Source organism: Elephas maximus, chromosome 10 (assembly GCF_024166365.1).
Source record: "Elephas maximus indicus isolate mEleMax1 chromosome 10, mEleMax1 primary haplotype, whole genome shotgun sequence".
NCBI classification, from domain to species: Eukaryota; Metazoa; Chordata; class Mammalia; order Proboscidea; family Elephantidae; genus Elephas; species Elephas maximus.
The window spans coordinates 118,213,663-118,230,945 of NC_064828.1; the positions used below are offsets into that span (position 1 = coordinate 118,213,663).

Genomic DNA, 17,283 nt, shown 5'->3' on the forward strand with positions numbered 1-17,283 from the left:
AAAGGGCTGCATTTCGGACAGCACAGTTTGGACTTTTGGAACTTGTTATCTTGTGCCATTTCTGTCTTTAAGCAATAGCCTTCAAAATATGTGTAATCAAGCAGCGTAAGTCACACCAGTGCTGTTGAAGGACCGGCCAGGCATGGTTTCACAGCACCGTGAGCCAAGGCTTAAAAGCTCCTATCAAAAAAAACAAAACAAACAAAAAACCCACTTGCTTTTCCCTCTTCCTAAAAGTCTTTGTCACCTTCTCTTCCCCTTTGAATAGCTCTTCCTTCAGCTTCTTCCTCCCCTTTTGTGCCCCTCTTCTGTCCCACTGTCCTGCTGCTGATGATGTGCTTGGGCACTGAGCCCCTCCCTCTCAGTCTTCCTCATTCACAAACACCCTGTGGATTCTCGTCCCTTTATGTGAGGGGTAGGGAAACCTGCCAGCATCAAGAATGGGAAGGTGTGTTTATTTTTCCCTACGAATTTATGTATATATTATTTCAGTTTTTGCATTTATGAGCTGACCTGGGTACCAGAGTTCCAAATAAGTGACTTTAAAATGGACTGTTGGGACCATTGACAAGTTAGGAACTGTTTACAGCTTGGGTTTTGCCGTGACCTTCTTGGAGGCAGTATGGTTAGTTTAAAGGACTCTGGAGCCCTGGTGGCCCAGTGGTTAAGAACTCAGCTGCTAACCAAAAAGGTCAGCTGTTTGAATCTACCATCTGCTCCTTGAAAACTCAATGAGGCAGTTCTGCTCTGTTCTGTAGGGTCACTATGAGTTGGAATCGACTGTACGGCAACTGTTTGGTTTTAGTTGAGAGTACTTGTGGAAGGGGTGAGACTGGGAGCAGGTATAGGGAAAACTGGAGGCATTTGTGATTCGTAAAGCTGGGAGGCATAGTGGAAGGACAGTGAGATGTGAGAACAGAAAGAGTGTGTCTTAGGGAGCTTGGGAGTCAGGGTGAGGGTGGTAGGAAGATCAGGAAAACTGTACAGGAGGAACTAGAGGGCCTTCCCCTGAGTCAGTGACCACTGGTGCCTCAGGAGGAACCCTGATCCACAGAGAAACCGCTTCTGCTCTGAGAGATTACAACGACCTGGCTGGCTTCTCTGTTTTTAATATCGAGAACAAGTACCACACACTGTGATTCAAATATAGGAAAATGGCCATGTTTCAATTACATATTACAGACCAGTTATAAAAGCGAGAATGTATGCAGAGAAAAAGATGCAGGCGAGGGAAAGAGAAGCTTTTAGGGGGCAGGGATGATGGCAAGGCATAGAGAGGAGGCCATGCTGGGGCAGAAAAAAGGAAGGAGGATTGTGCAGGGGGAGACTAAGAAAGGGGAAGGAGCTTGGCACTGAGTTTGGGAGAGACACAGGGAGGTTTAAAAGTTTTATTTTGAAAGTAAAAATTCATTTCCCTGTAAAAGCTTGTATCCCCTGAGTTTTGAGGATTGGATGGCTGAGTGGAGCAGGTGTGTAAGGTGTTAACAGTGGGTCACTGAGGAGGTGTCTGATGACCCTGCTTCAGTGTTAGCCTGTGGGTTATGTGTTCTTGTTGCCAGACGTGTGTACAGGGTGGTTATGTGTTCTTGTCGCCGGGTGTGTGTACAGGGTGGGTTATGTGTTCTTGTCGCCGGGTGTGTGTACAGGGTGGCTATGTGTTCTTGTTGTTGGGTGTATGTACAGGGTGGGTTATGTGTTTTTGTGGCTGGGTGTGTGTACAGGTGCTTATGTGTTCTTGTTGGGTGTATGTACAGGGTGGGTTATGTGTTCTTGTCGCCGGGTGTGTGTACAGGGTGGTTATGTGTTCTTGTCACTGGGTATGTGTACAGGGTGGTTACGTGTTCTTGTCGCTGGGTGTGTGTACAGGGTGGTTATGTGTTCTTGTCGCTGGCCGTGTGTACAGGGTGGGTTATGTGTTCTTGTCACTGGGTGTGTGTATAGGGTGGGTTGTGTGTTCTTGTCGTCGGGTGTGTGTACAGATGTGTGCTGTATATATAAATAGATATAACGTTGTGTTGTTTACCTGGTCTTTTTCCAGGAAAGAAATAGTATTGAATTTGTTTGTTTTGTCTGAATCTAGGTTCCAGGCCACCATCGGCTAAATTAAGCAACGTGACCTGCATACCAGAGACAGCTTATAAATACCCTGATTTGCCTATAAATCGATGTAAGGAAGAGGTAAAATTATTTTTGTGACAATGTAATTTTGCTGTTTGAATAAATGTCCAAGGCTAACCCCTTTGGGATTATGATCTGGGAGCTTTGCTGTGCCCTGTGAGCGCGGCTGTCAAGGCAGGGCAGGTGGCTGATGCAGGGGGGAGTCTGTGCAGCTCACATGCAGGCTGTTGGTGTCGACTGCGCCACGCATTTGATGTGGGCTTCAATTTAACTTGTGTGGTATCCACCTGCATGCACCTCCTGACGTGGAGTTTGTCACCAAGCCTCTCCTCTTTCCCCTGCAATAGCTGGAGATAAACGTGTGCTCTTCCCAGGAGAGCTTCTTCTTTAAAGACACTCAGTGCCCACTGTTTGTATAAAGCAGACAGCAAGTCCAGCCTACAGTCCTCTCCAGAGCCCTGCTGGGTTTTCTGTATACTCTGCTGGTGTTTTCTTGGCCTGTGATTAAGCAGTTTGATGTATCGTTTTATTAACAATGCCAGCCATATGTATCAGTAGAATGATTATGCCTCTAGTGAGTTGTATATCATTAAACGTGTTTAAAAGTAAGTATATTGAAACTTTTATTAACTATACCAGTGGGAAAAAGCAGTTATAGGTAAAACAACTGTAAATGCTCCGAAATTTAATTTTTATTTAGATTGAGTCGTACAGCTTTTGTAGAGTAGGTATACTTGATGCATTTTTAGAGGTCAGTATTCAATTACATTTTATTCTCTGAACATATCACTTGCTAGAGGATAAGAAAGCTGAAGTAAATTTAGGTGGGGAGGAGTTGGGTTGGGTGTTTTAAAACGCTGTGTGTAATCTCTAGTTGGAAGAGTGAAAGTTAACTGTTTAAAAACGTGTCAGAAGCATCGTAATGAGATTCTGAGACCACTGGAGTGCAATAACAGCTGTAGTTTTGTGTTTCTCAGTAGAAGTACATGCAGATTGATTACAAAATTAGTCAATAATACAAATTTAGATTTAGCCAGCACCATAGAGATCCAATTTGGTATTTTCGTTTTTATAAAGGAAGAAATCGAGACCTAAAGAGCTAAAGGTACCGTGCCCTGGTTTTCCATCGCTATTTGTAGCTACTCTTGTGGAGTTGGTGTAATTGGTGTTGCATGCAGTAACCACTTGCAGCCATTTTGTTCCCTTTTGTGATGTTTAGATGATTGAGTGACAATTTAACTTTTAAAAATGAAAGGAAAATAAATACTGACTGTCTACCCAAAATAAGGTTTTTGGTACACAGGTAATACTTTCCATTGGTGCTAATTTTGAAAGAGAATTTTCTTTTTTCTTTCTAGGTTATTTCTTTGATAGAAAGTAATTCTGTGGTAATTATCCACGGTGCCACGGGCAGTGGTAAAAGCACTCAGCTCCCACAGTATATCTTGGATCACAACATCCAACGTTCCACCTACTGCAACATTGTGGTTACACAGCCCCGGAAAATCGGGGCCAGCAGCATTGCCAGGTGGATCAGTAAAGAGCGCTCCTGGACTCTGGGTGGCTTGGTGGGCTACCAGGTGAGACTGGGAGCAAGCGCAAGCCCCTCCGTTTGTTAATTTGATACATGTATAGAAATCGATGATACCAAAAGTGGCGTGGCCACCAAGTTGATTCCGACTCGTAGCAAACCTATGGGTCAGAGTAGAACTGCCCCATAGGGTTTCCAAGGTTGTGAATCTTTATGGGAGCAGGCTGCCGCATCTTTCTCCCACAGGGCGGCTGATGGGTTCAAACTGCCAGTCTTTCGGTTAGCAGTTGAGTACTTTAGCCATTGTGCTACCAGGGCTCCTTGAAGTTGATGATAAAAATGAAAAACAAAACCTGTTGCCATTGAGTCGATTCCGACTCATAGCAACCCCACAGGACAGAGTAGAACTGCCCCATAGAGTTTCCAAAGAGCACCTGGTAGATTTGAACTGCCAATCTTTTGGTTAGCAGCCGTAGAACTTAGCCACTATGCCACCAGGATTTCTGAGGTTGATGGTAATACATGCTATTTCCTGGTAGAAATTAAAATGAAACCAATTGCTTATAGAGCAAAACTGTGGCATCGTTTAAAAAATGGTGACACACAATATTTTGAAAATAACTTTTAATTTCTTTCTCTATCAAATGGGAAAGTGAGTATTTTCAGGCTCATGGATTTTATACTTTTATCCTTTTAATTTTATCTTTGCAGTCTAGAATATGTCTTCATACACAATTGTTTTAGCATAAAAATGATGTAGGCAGTGTGACTAGATAAGCCAAATCCTCTCTGTACCTCCAATAAAGGCAGAAAACATCAACTTGAAAACTTCAGTTTTAATTTGTACTGTATATTTTTCATGATATACAATAGTTTTTTGTTCCCTTTCTTAACTCCATTATAAATGGACATAACCTTGTTTGGTAGTTAAACAGGAGCCATTTAAACCTGGAAACTTTCTCCTTTCTCTTTCCTCGGTTTTAGGTAGGGTTAGAGAAAATAGCAACAGAAGACACCAAGTTAATTTATATGACAACCGGAGTCCTGCTTCAGAAGATAGTTAGTGCCAAGAGTTTGATGGAGTTCACACATGTCTTCATTGATGAAGTGAGTGATCTAGCATCCGCGGTGTCCTTTACAGGGGAAACAGTGCTGCAGGGATGTGGGCCTGAGAACTGCTTGTCCTACTTATGAATGCTAATTTTCGTTTTTTATTCTATGCTCTTCTAAAATACCGGTGGGAGTGCTGAAGACTATGGAAGATTCATTGTTTTGAGAAGAGTCAGCAGACTACAGCCCAGGGGCCAAATTTGGCACCATTCTTGTAAATAAAGTTTTATTGGAACACAGCTTCACCCATTCACTTACATACAATTTATGACTGTTTTTGCAGCATAGTGGTAGAGATGAGCACTTGTGATACAGGCTGTTCTGAGAATCTGGACCTTTGCAAAGAAAGTTGCTGACCCCTCGTTTAGACTGTTAGTGACAGTCAACCAGCTAAAAGGGCTTTAATTGTACGTACAGATATTTCCATCTAGCGCAAATCAAGGGCAGCAATATCTTTAAAAATATCAATTAAATAAAAGATACTGGTTTGTTTGTTTAACTTTCTTTGAAAAACTCTAATAAAAAAGTGTTGTGAATCCTGTCTTTGTGCCTGTTTTAGCTTGCGTTCTTTATTCTTCTCTTCTCCCATACTTCTGGACTTTTCCAAGTAAGAATGTAATATTGGACTGATTTTGTTTTTATTTTAAGCAAGAGTTCTTCAAGGTGGGGGGTGAGGGCAGATTTGTGTTTAAAAAAATTGCCCAGAAGCTTTGGATATGCCTGTACTCCAACTCTTTGAGTTTTAAACCTCATTAGTAATTATGCAGAGAAGGCTTACTTATTTCTAGAGGAATTAAAAACATCAGCAAATAATAGCGTTGTAGGAGATTGTAAGATTGGTTGTAAGATAGAATCTGAAATCCAACCATTTGGGCACCCGTCTAGGCTGAGGTCTCTCCACTGTCTCTTGATATGTATGAGGTTATTAATGTAGTCATGCACTGTTCGGGCAGCTTCCAACTGCATATACGTCCATGGTCCCATAAGGTTGTACAGGCAGTTCCCGGGTTATGAACGTCCGACTTTCATACAAGCCTATTATTAAAAATTTGGGGTACACACATTGGCTTGTAATAACAAACGGGCGCTACTTTGTGACGCACATCAAAACATTATTATTACTGTACTATTAAAGATGTTTCGAGGTACCTGGAAACATTTCCATAATGTTTTTTATGCATAGAAAGGTACACTATATACTGTATACTGAGACAAACATTTGTTTTAGCTTAGATACAAACTGTACCTACCTGTTCCCGACTTACATACAAATTCACCTTTAAAGACAGACTTAAAAGTGGAACTCGTTTGTAATCGGGGAACTGCCTGGATGTAAGATGGTGTTTGCACAACGTCCAAATCACGTGATGTTCTGTTTCACAGGACGTGTCTTGGACATTCAACTCTTACTTCATCATTTCTTCCTTTCACTTTAGCTGCTCGACATTAAAGAGCAAGTTTTACAGTCTCTTGTGATATCCATTTGGGTCTTTTCTTTCCTTCCTGTCTTTTTAATGACCTCTTGCTTTCTTCATGTATGATGTCCTTGTTGTCATTCCACAACTTGTCTGACCTTTGGTCATTAGTCTTCAATGTGTCAAATCTATTCTTGAGATGGTGTCTAGATTCAGGTGGGATATACTCAAGGTCGTACATTGGCTGTTGTGGGCTTCTTCTAATTTTCTTCAGTTTCAGCTTGAACTTGCATATGAGTAATTGATGGTCTGTTCTGCAGCCGGCCCCTGGCCTTGTTCTGACTGATGACATTTAGCTTTTCCATCGTCTCTTTCCACAGATGTAGTTGGTTTGATTCCTGTGTATTCCATCTGGCGAGGTCTGCATGTACAGTTACCCTTTATGTTGGTGAAAAAAATTATTCACAATGAGGAAGTCATTGGTCTTGGAAAATTCTATCATGATCTCTAGCATCATTTCTGTCACCAAGGGCATATTTTTCAACTACCAGTATTCTTCGTTTCCAGCTTTCGCATTCCCATCACCAGTAATTATCAGTGTATCCTGATTGCACGTTTGATCAATTTCAGACTGTAGAAGTTGGTAAAAATCTTCAGTTTCTTCCACTTTGGCCTTAGTGGTTGGTGTGTAAATTTGAATAATAGTTGTATTAACTGGTCCACCTTGTAGGCATATGGATATTATCCTATCAATGACAGCGTTGTACTTCAGGATAGATCTTGAAATGTTCTTGTTGGCAGTGAATGCAATGCCATTCATCTTCAAGTTGACATTTCTGGCATAGTAGACCATATGACTGTCCGATTCAAAATGGCAAATGCTAGTTCATTTCTGCTTGCTAATGCCTAGGATATTGATGTTTATGTGTTCCATTTCACTTTTGACAATTTCCAGTTTTCCTAGATTCATGCTTTGTATGTTCCAGGTTCTGATTATCAGTGGATGTTTGCAGCTGTTTCTTCTCATTTTGAGTCATGCCACATTAGCAAATGAAGGTCCCAAAATCTTGACTCCATCTGTGTCGTTAAGTTTGACTCTACTTTGAGGAGGCAGTTCTTCCCCAGTTGAATTTTGAGTGCCTTCCAACCTGGAGGGCTCATCTTCCAGCACTATAGCAGACAATGTTCTGCTGCTGTTTATAAGGTTTTCACTGGCTAATGCTTTTCAGAAGTAGACTCCTGGGTCCTTCTTCCTAGTCTATCTTAGTCTGGAAGCTCAGCTGAAACCTGTCCTCTATGGGTAACCCTGCTGGTGTTTGAATACCAGTGGCATAGCTTCCAGCATCACAGCAACACACAAACCCCCACAGTGTGACAAACTGACAGACATGTGGGGGAAGATTTCAAAGGGCAGCTCAAGAAGATAAAGTATTATGATGAACTGTGCAAAGACCTGGAGATAGAAAACCAAAAGGGAAGAACATGCTCGGCAATTCTCAAGCTGAATTGAAGAAAAAATTCAAGCCTTGAGTTGTAATATTGAAGAAGTCTAAAAGGAAAATATTAAATGATGCAGGAAAGTCTCAAAAGAAGTTGGAAGGAATACACAGAGTCACTATACCAAAAAGAACTGGTCGATGTTCAGCCATTTCGGAAGGTAACATGTGATCAGGAACTGATGGTACTGAAGGAGGAAGTCCAAGCTGCACTGAAGGCACTGGTGAAAAACAAGGCTCCAGGAGTTGATGGAATATCCATTGTGTACTTCGATAAACAGATGTAGTGCTGGAAGTGCTCCCTTGTCTATGCCAAGAGATTTGGAGGACAGCTTCCTAGCCAACCGACTGGAAGAGATCCATATTTATGCCTATTTCAAAGAAGGGTGATCCAACAGAATGTGGAAATTATCTAAAAATACCGTTAATATCATACACAAGCAAAATTTTTCTGAAGATCATTTAAAAGCAGCTACAGCAGTATATCAGCAGGGAACTGTCAGAAATACAGGCCGGTTTCCGAAGAGGACACAGACAAGGAATATCATTGGTGATATCAGATAGATCTTGGATAAAGGTGGAGACTACAAGAAAGAGGTTTACCTGTGTTTTATTAACTATGCAAAGGCATTTGACTGTGTGGATCATAACACATTATGGATAACATTGTGAAGAATGGGAATTCCAGAATACTTAATTGTGCTCATGAGGAACCAGTACAGAGATCAAAAGGCCGTTCTTGCTAACAGAACAAGGGGATACTGATTGGTTTAAAGTCAGGAAAGGTGTGTGTCAGAGTTGATTATATCTATTCAATCTGTATGCTGAGCAAATAATCAGAGAAGCTGGATTATATGAAGAACGGGGCATGAGGATTGGAGGAAGACTCATTAACAACTTGTGTTACACAGTAACTCCTTGCTGAAAGTGAAGAGGGCTTGAAGCACTTACTGATGAAGATCAATGACCACAGCCTTCAATGTGGATTACGCCTCAGCATAAAACAAAAATTCTCACAACTGGACCGATAAGGAACCTCACAATAGACTCCAATAGATTGAAGTTGTCAAGGATTTCATTTTACCTGGATCCACAGTCAACACTCATGGAAGCAGCAGTCAAGAAATCAAAAGACGCATTGCATCGGCAAATCCACTGGAAAAGATCTTTTTAAAATATTGAAAAGCAAAGATGTCACCTTGAAGATTAAGGTGCACCTGACCCAAGCCATGGTGTTTTCAGTTGCCTCATATGGTTGCAAAAATCGGGCAATGAATAAGGAATACTGAAGCACTGATGTCTTTGAATTGTGGTATTGGAGAAGAATATTGAATATACGATGGACTGCCAAAAGAACGAACAAATTTGTCTTGGAAGAAGTACAACCAGGATGCTCCTTAGAAGCAAGGATGACGAGATTATGTCTCACTTACTTTGGACGTGTTGTCAGGAGATGCCTGGAGAAGGACATCAAACTTGGTAAAATAGAAGGTCAGCGAAAAAGAGGAAGAGCCTCAATTGGATGGATTGACACAGTGACAGCAACAACGGGCTGAAGCATAGCAACGATTGTGAGGATGGCACAGGACTGGGCAGAGTTTATTTCTGTTGTACATAGGGTCACTATGAGTCAGAATTGACGGCATCTAACAACAACAGTTGTGGACGTTAAGGGATGCATCACTGTGGTTCCAGAATGCACTATAGATAAACATGAGTTAGTGCGTTTATAATCTTTTGTACATTTACTTGGTTTTAAATTACTGTGGGGTGTTTGGGAGAGTTTGGAAAGGGGGAAATTACGTGCTGTTCTTTGCAAAGTAGTATGTTTTATATAATTCAGAGTTTTTCTTTGTGACTTTTGGCAGTTTGTCTTTGCATTAGGTAGAGATGAAATTTAAATTTAATAAGCAATATGCCAAAAGGTGACGTGAAATTCACGATTGCTACCATTCAGTGAGCCTTTTTGCTATATGTTAGGCCTATTTAACCTGAAACGAAACTTGAGCTTAAAGAAATCTATCGTTCAGGCTTCGAATAGCAAATAGTGCTGCTGGGTTCACACCTGGGAGCTCACTCTGAAACCTGTACTTTAGGGGCTACATTTATTTTCTGAGTTGCTTTCTCATGCACACAAGTGACTCGCACACATCCATTCTCACCCCTCATTGACTGCATTCTTCCTGAAGCTAGGCCAGGGTATTTGACAGATGTTGTCTCCTGCCTGCAAGAGCTGACCCTCAGGGGCAATGGCAGCCAGCAGAGAGCTGCCTGTCCCAACAGCCCCACGCCAAGCATGGCGTATCTGACACCAGGTAGTTGCTCTGGCAGATATTTGCTTAATGAATGAATGGATTGGAAATACCTGGAGTTTCTGGCTTACCAGCAGTGTTTTTCACATTCTAACGGGATGATTTGAATTTCAAAGGAAATATTAGAGCAAAGTTGAGAATGACCAAGCAGTTTAAAATGAAATGCTGACAGTATTTTTAACTTCTCAGCACTTGAAAAATAAAAGTAGCTTCAGGCAAGTCATTCATTCAATAAGCATTTACTTAGTACCTCCTAAGAAAAAGATACCTTGTTAGGTTCTGAGGTTATAAAGACAAGTAAGTCATCGTTTCTGCTCTCAGAAATTTCAGGGAGGCAGATGTCTACTTATTTGTGTGTGTCTTCCGGGAGGGTATCCAGTGCAGAGGTGAACTGAGGGGGTCCTGGAGACGGAGGGGTTAGTGGGTCCTGTGAGGTCCAGGGAGGAGTAGGGGTGCCCCCAGGGCCTGGAGAGAAGTCCTCCACCCCTGATGTCAGTGGACTGGTCTAACGCTGAGGGTGGATGTGGTGGCAGAGTTCAAGTTGAGGCAGGGTCGTTTTGGGGGCACTGCCTTGGTGATAGCCTTTATTTTTCTCAAGTGAGAGACGGGATGTGCCAGTTGAGGAAGTTGTGATAGAGTGAAATAAGAATTAGATTTACAATTATATTCTCTTAGGATTTCCAGCCCTTGTTCCATGAACGTTAAGTACTTTCCAGGTACTTTTTTTTTTTTCTCTTTACACTACTTCTCTACACATCTGCTTCAGTGGAAAGTGAGGAAGATACGAGGATCTGGAGTGGAATTGTTATAAAATAGATGACCAGGCCTGCGCCTGAGGGGAGAACTCTTCTCGAGCTTAGTAGCTAATCTCTTCACTTGGAGAGAGAGATGTTCCAGGGCAGAATTACTGCCCCTCGTGCCCACGGGGTCGCCGTGAATTGAAGTCATCTCAGTGGCAACTGCTTTGGTTTTTGTGCGCTGACGTCTCCTGAGTGAGAGAGTCACTGGACTCTTTCAGAGAGCTACTTCGTGTGCCCTTGCCCTGTGCTCTGAGCTGGTTCTGGGCAGGGTAAGGATGGAGAGGCTGTAGGTTCTGGGTTGGCCAGTCCAAAGGGCTCTGTCTGAGAAGGGCCATGAAGCAACTGCTATCTCAGATGCTTGTGCTTATCATTGCTGTTGAGGTCCTCCCGGCTGACCTTGGAGCCTAACCCAGTGCTAATCCACCTGTTTTTGACTGGCCCAGCTTTCCAGGGTTGACCCCTAGTGAACAAGTCCTGCATTCCCTGAGCATGTCCTGTAAGGCAGGACACACTGTTCCCTGTCAGCGTTAGAGTGACACGGCCTCCCCTCTAGTTACTTATTAAAATAGCAGTATATCTTCAGATGGTGGCAGAGGTGTATGGTAGCCCAAGGTTGCTGTGAAGGGTGGTCCAGGGGCTCTCTGTGCTTGGGCATGGATAGGAATCCTTTTGGTTGTCACAATGACCTGCAACACTGTTGGCATTAAGTAGGAAGGGCCAAGGATGCTAAACATTGCTCTGCCCAACGTGCTGCCAGAGCTCCAAAGAGAAACACCAGGTGGGCTCAGGACCTGCATGGCCTCTCTGTTGTATGGTCTGGTGTGCAGGTCGAGCTCTTTGCTACCTCTTCACCAGAAGTGATAACTGCACTTAGCGGGAAGAAGTGATGTGGTCCCCGCTAAAGACTCCTTCCCATCCAGCAAGGACTGCCTGTTATCTGATGCTCTCTCTTTATCTTTTAGGTGCATGAGCGAACTGAAGAAATGGATTTCTTGCTGTTGGTAGTCCGCAAACTTTTAAGAACAAATTCACGTTTTGTGAAGGTAAATTTCATGAGTAACAGAAACGTTTAGGGTTGAGATTTATTGTTCAGTCTTGACTTTGTCATTATCTTAACAGACACCATGGGACCATTGACTCCTAAATTCGCTGTCATGTATGATGCTGCAGAGTTTGCTGAGAGGCATACTCACCAGAGCATGCAAAACTTTTTTGGTTATGATGCTGCATTAAATGCTAAAATTTTCTCCAGGCTCCAGAAGATGACCTAATGATGGTGTGCTGTAATGAATTGCTGGGTACTGGAGCATTGCTTTTGGTTGGATAAGTACCACAATTTAAAGGAATGTGAATGAATTTGCAACCCTCATTTTAAAACGATGCTAAATAAAACACATTGAACCTTGAGAACGGTATGTGCTCTGCTATTTTAGAGACATAAGTTATAAGGTAACTGAAAATGAGTGGGAATAGTGCGTATTGTCTACATCTTAATTTGAACACAAAGGAAGAAGGCATTAAGTAGGCCAAAATACTGGAGGGTTTATAATAACTATGCAAGCTAACGAAGTCTACCACCACCGGTCTGCCACTTTATCGTACTGTGGTGGCTGCGTGTTATTGTGATATTGGATGCTACGCCACCAGTATTCAAATATCAGTAGGATCACTCATGGTGGACAGGTTTCAGTGGAGCTCCCAGCCTAAGGCAGGAAGAAGGACCTGGCACTATACTTCTAAGAAAATTGGTATGTGAAAAACTAGTGAATATCAATGGAACATTCTTATACAGTGCCAGGAGATGAGCCCCTCAGACTGGAAGGCACTCAAAATATGACTGGTCAGGAGCTGCCTCCTCAAAGTAGAGTAGACTTTAATGATGTGGATGAAGTAAAACTCTTAGGATCTTCATTTGTTGATGTGGCATAACTCAAAATGAGAAGAAATAGCTGCAGGCATCCATTAATAATCAGAACATGGAATGTTTGAAATATGAATCAAGGAAAATCAGAAGTTGTCAAAAATAAAATGTAATGCTTGAATATGAATATCCTAGGCATTAGTGAAATGAACTGGTGTTGGTGATTTTGAATTAGACAATCATATGGTCTACTATGTAGGGATTAACAAAGAGCAACAGTGTCACATTGATTGTCAAAAAGAACATTTCAAGATCTGTCCTGAAGTCCAATGCTGTGAAGTGATGGGATAACATGCAAACGCTTACAAGGAATACCAGTTAATATGACTTATTCAAATTTATGTAAAAACCACTAAGGCCAAAGTTGAAGAAATTGAAGATTTTTACCAACTTCTGCAGCCTGAAATTGATCAGACATGCAGTCAAGATGCATTGGTAATTATTGATGATTGGGATGTGAAACTTGGAAACGAAGAAGAATAAGTAGTTGGAAAATATGGCCTTGGTGATAGAAGCAACGCCGGAGATCACATGATAGAATTTTGCAAGACCAACAACCTATTCATTGGAAATACCGTTTTTCGGCAACATAAACAGTGACTGTACACGTGAACCTCACCGGGTAGAATACACAGAAATCAAATGAACTACATCTGTGGAAGGAAAGGATGGAAAAGCTCAATATCATCAGTCAGAACAAGGCCAGGGGCAGACTGGAACAGGCCATCAGTTGGTCATATGCAAGTTCAGGTTGAAACTGAAGAAAATTAGAAGCCCACAAGTGCCAGAGTACGACCTTGAGTATATCCCATCTGAATTTAGAGACCATCTCAAGAATAGATTTGACGTGTTGAATGCTAATGGATGTAAACCAGGTGAGTTGTAAAATGACATCAAGGACATCAGACATGAAGAAACCAAGAAGTCATTAAAAAGACAAGAAAGAAAGAAAAGACCAAAGTGGATGTCAGAAGAGACTCTGAAACTGGCTCTAGAACATTGAGTAGCCAAAGGCAAAGAAAGAAATGATGAAGTAAAAGAGCTGAACAGAAAACTTCAAAGAGTGGCTCAAGAAGACAAAATAAAATATTATAAAGAAATGTGTGAAGACCTAGTGTTAGAAAATCAAAAGGGAAGAAACACGCTCAGCATTTCTCAAGCTGAAAGAACTGAAGAAAAACTTCAAGCCTCGAGTTGCAATACTGAAGGATCCCATAGTCAAAATATTGAATGATGCAGCAGGCATCAAAAGGAAATGGAAGGACTACACAGAGTCGTTTTACCGAAAGGAATTAGTTAACTTTCAGCCATTTCAGGAGGTGACGTATAATCAAGACCTGATAGTATTGAAGGAAGAATTCCAAGCTGCATTGAAGGCATTAGTGAAAAATAAGATTCCAAGAATTGACCGAATACCAATTGAAATATTTCAGCCAATGAATGCCACGATTGAAGCACTCACTCGTCTATGCCAAGAAATTTGGAAGACAGCTGCCTGGCCAGCCAACTGGAAGAAATCCATATTTGTGTCCATCCCAAAGGAAAGTGATCCAACAGAATGCGGGATACATGGAACAATATCATTGATATCACACAAAAGTAAAATTTTGGTGAAGATAATTCAAAAGCAGTTGCAACAGTACATGGACAGGGAACTGCAGAAAATCAAGCCAGATTCAGAAGAGAATGTGGAACGAGGAATATTATTGCTGATGTCAGATGGATCTTGATTGAAAGCAGAGAATACCAGAAACATGTTTACCTGTGTTTTATTGACTATGCAGAGGCATTCGACTGTGTGGATCCTAACAGATTATGGAAAATATTGCAAGGAATGGGAATTCTAGGACACTTAATTGTGCTCATGTGGAACCTATACATAGACTAAGAGGCAGTTGTTGCAACAGAACAAGGGAGTAATGTGTGGTTTAAAATCAGGAAAAGTGTGCGTCAGGGTTGTATCCTTTTGCCGTACTTCTTCAGTCTATATGCTGAGCAAATAACCTGAGAAGCTGGATTGTATGAAAAAGGACAGGGCATCAGGATTGGAAGAAGACTCATTAACAACCTGCGACATGTAGATGACACAACCTTGCTTGCTGAAAGTGAGGAGGACTTGAAGCACTACTGATGAGGATCAAAGACCACAGCCTTCAGTATGGATTATACCTCAACATAAAGAAAACAACAAAAATCCTTACAGCTGGGCCAATAAATAACATCATGATAAACAGAGAAAAGATTGAAGTTGTCAAGGATATCATTTTACTTGAATCCATAATCGATGCCCATGGAAGCAGCAGTCAGGAAATCAAAAGATGTATTGCATTGGACAGACCTGCTGCAAAAGACCTCTTTGAAGTGTTAAAAAGCAAAGATGTCACTTTGAGAACTAAGGTGTGCCTGTCCCAAGCCATGGTGTTTTCAGTTTCCTCATATGCAAGCAAAAGCTAGGCAATGAGTAAGGAAGATGGAAGAAGAACTGACGCCTTTGAAATGTGGTGTTGGTGAAGAGTATTGAATATACCATGGGCTGCCAAAGGAATGAACAAATCTGTCTTGGAAGAAGTACAGCCAGAATGCTCCTTAGAAGAGAGGATAGGAGACTTCATCTCACTTTTTTTTTTTTTTTTGTACTTCAGATGCAGGTTTACAGACCAAACTAGTTTGTCATTAAACAGTACACTTACTGTTTTATGACATTGGTTGTCAACCCCACGACATGTCAACAGTCTGCCTTCTTGACCTTGGGTTCCCTGTTACCAGCTTTCCTGTCACCTCCTGCCTCCTATTCCTTGCCCCAGGGCTGGTGTGCCCCTTTAGTCTCATTTTCTTTTATGGGCCTGTCTAATCTTTGGCTCGAGGGTGAACCTTGGGAGTCATTTCATTAATGGGCTAAAAGGTTGTTTGGGGGCCATACTGTTGGGGTTTGTCCAGCCTCTGTCAGGCCAGTAAGTCTGGTCTTTTTTTGTGAGTTAGAATTTTGTTCTACGTTTTCCTCCAGCTCTATCTGGGACCCTGTACTGTGAACCCTGTCAGAGCAGTCGGTGCTGGCAGCCCAGCACCATCTAGTTGTACTGGACTCAGTCTGGTAGATGTGGTCTATTAGTCCTTTGGACTAATCTTTCCTTGTATCTTTAGTTTTCTTCATTCTCCCTTGTTCCTGAAGGGGTGAGACCAGTGTTCTGTCTTAGACTCACAGGCGTTTAAGACCCCAGACACTACTCACCAAAGTAGGATGTAGAACATTTTTTTTATAAGCTATGTTATGTCAGTTGAGCTACATGTTCACTGAGACCATGGCCCCACAGCTCTCAGCCCAGCAATTTGGTCCCTCAGGGAGCTTGGATGGTCTCATGTTACTTTGGACATGTTATGAGTAGGGACCAGTCTGTGGAGAAGGACATCATGCTTGGTAAATGAGAGTGTGAGCAAAAAAGAGGAGAAAACCCTCAATGAGGTGGATTGACACAGTAGCTGCAACAGGGGCTCCAACGGCAGTGATTTTGAGAATGGCACAGGATAGGGCAGTGTTTTTGAGGTTGCTGTGAATTAGAGCTGGCTTGATGGCACCTCATAACAACAAAGAAGCCTAAACACAGGTCAGCTCTGTTATGCCAAGTAGGGGTCTTTTGGAAACAGCGTTTTCGAAACTAATGATGATTGGAATGTTCATATCATACGTAATGGGACTGCTAAGGATTGATATTACTGGAAAACAGTTGGTTTCTAAATCATAAATGACCTTGGCTTCAAACATTTAATCCCTTTTTTAGCTTAGGGGAACATTTCTCCTCCCCTCTTCCCCCTCAACATGGGACCCTTCAGCCTCAGCACGGTCACGTTCTCACTTGGTGGTACTCCATGAATGCACGTCTGTAGTAGGTGGTCTCATTGTTCCAGGTGACTGGAAGTGAAGGAGAGAAATTGGCTATTATCTATCATACCTTTTTCAGAATTCTAACTTAGAGATGGCATTGCAGATCGTCCAACAGCTTGGGCCCTTTCTTGACAGTCATTTTAAGACTTTTATTTTTCACTGTAAGATGATGACTAGAGTACATGAAGTTTTTTAGCAGTAAAGAGAGTTAAAAAACATCTCCCACACTGTTGGAAATGGTGGGAAGGGGTGTAGTAAGAAGTAGTCTGTCAGCTTCAGCGTGTTCATGATTCATTAAAAAAATATATAAAGCAGCACATTTGCTAAGTATAGAACCTTTTGTGGTGCCTGTAGTTGGACCAAGAAATTAAAAGTCAAGTTTTAAATTTCTTTAAGGACTCAAAAAATTGTTACTGTTTTAAGGAGAGCTGCCATAAGAGGTCAACTAATTCTTTTTGGTATACTGACTTTGTGTATTCCTTCCATCTTCTTTTGATGCTTCCTGTGTTGTTTAATATTTTCCACATAGAATCCTTCACTGTTACAACTCGAGGCTTGAATTTTTTTCTTCAGTTCTTTCAGCTTGAGAAACGCTGAGCATGTTCTTCCATTTTCATTTTCTATCTCCAGCTCTTTGCACATGTCATTGTAATACTTTACTTTGTCTTCTTGAGCCGTCCTTTGAACTCTTCTGTCCAGT

The 17,283-nt window shown here is 41.8% G+C and overlaps 1 protein-coding gene across 2 annotated transcripts in view; it reads left to right on the top strand.

Moving 5' to 3' along the window:
• Nucleotides 1–17,283, top strand: part of TDRD9 (tudor domain containing 9) — a 147,788-nt gene that overhangs the window by 39,156 nt on the left and 91,349 nt on the right. For both annotated transcript variants that reach the window (XM_049897976.1, XM_049897977.1), the window contains exons 3-6: nt 2,081–2,178; nt 3,477–3,698; nt 4,634–4,756; nt 11,745–11,825. In XM_049897976.1, coding sequence (XP_049753933.1) covers nt 2,081–2,178; nt 3,477–3,698; nt 4,634–4,756; nt 11,745–11,825 — 524 coding nt within the window. The remainder of the gene's footprint in view (nt 1–2,080; nt 2,179–3,476; nt 3,699–4,633; nt 4,757–11,744; nt 11,826–17,283) is intronic.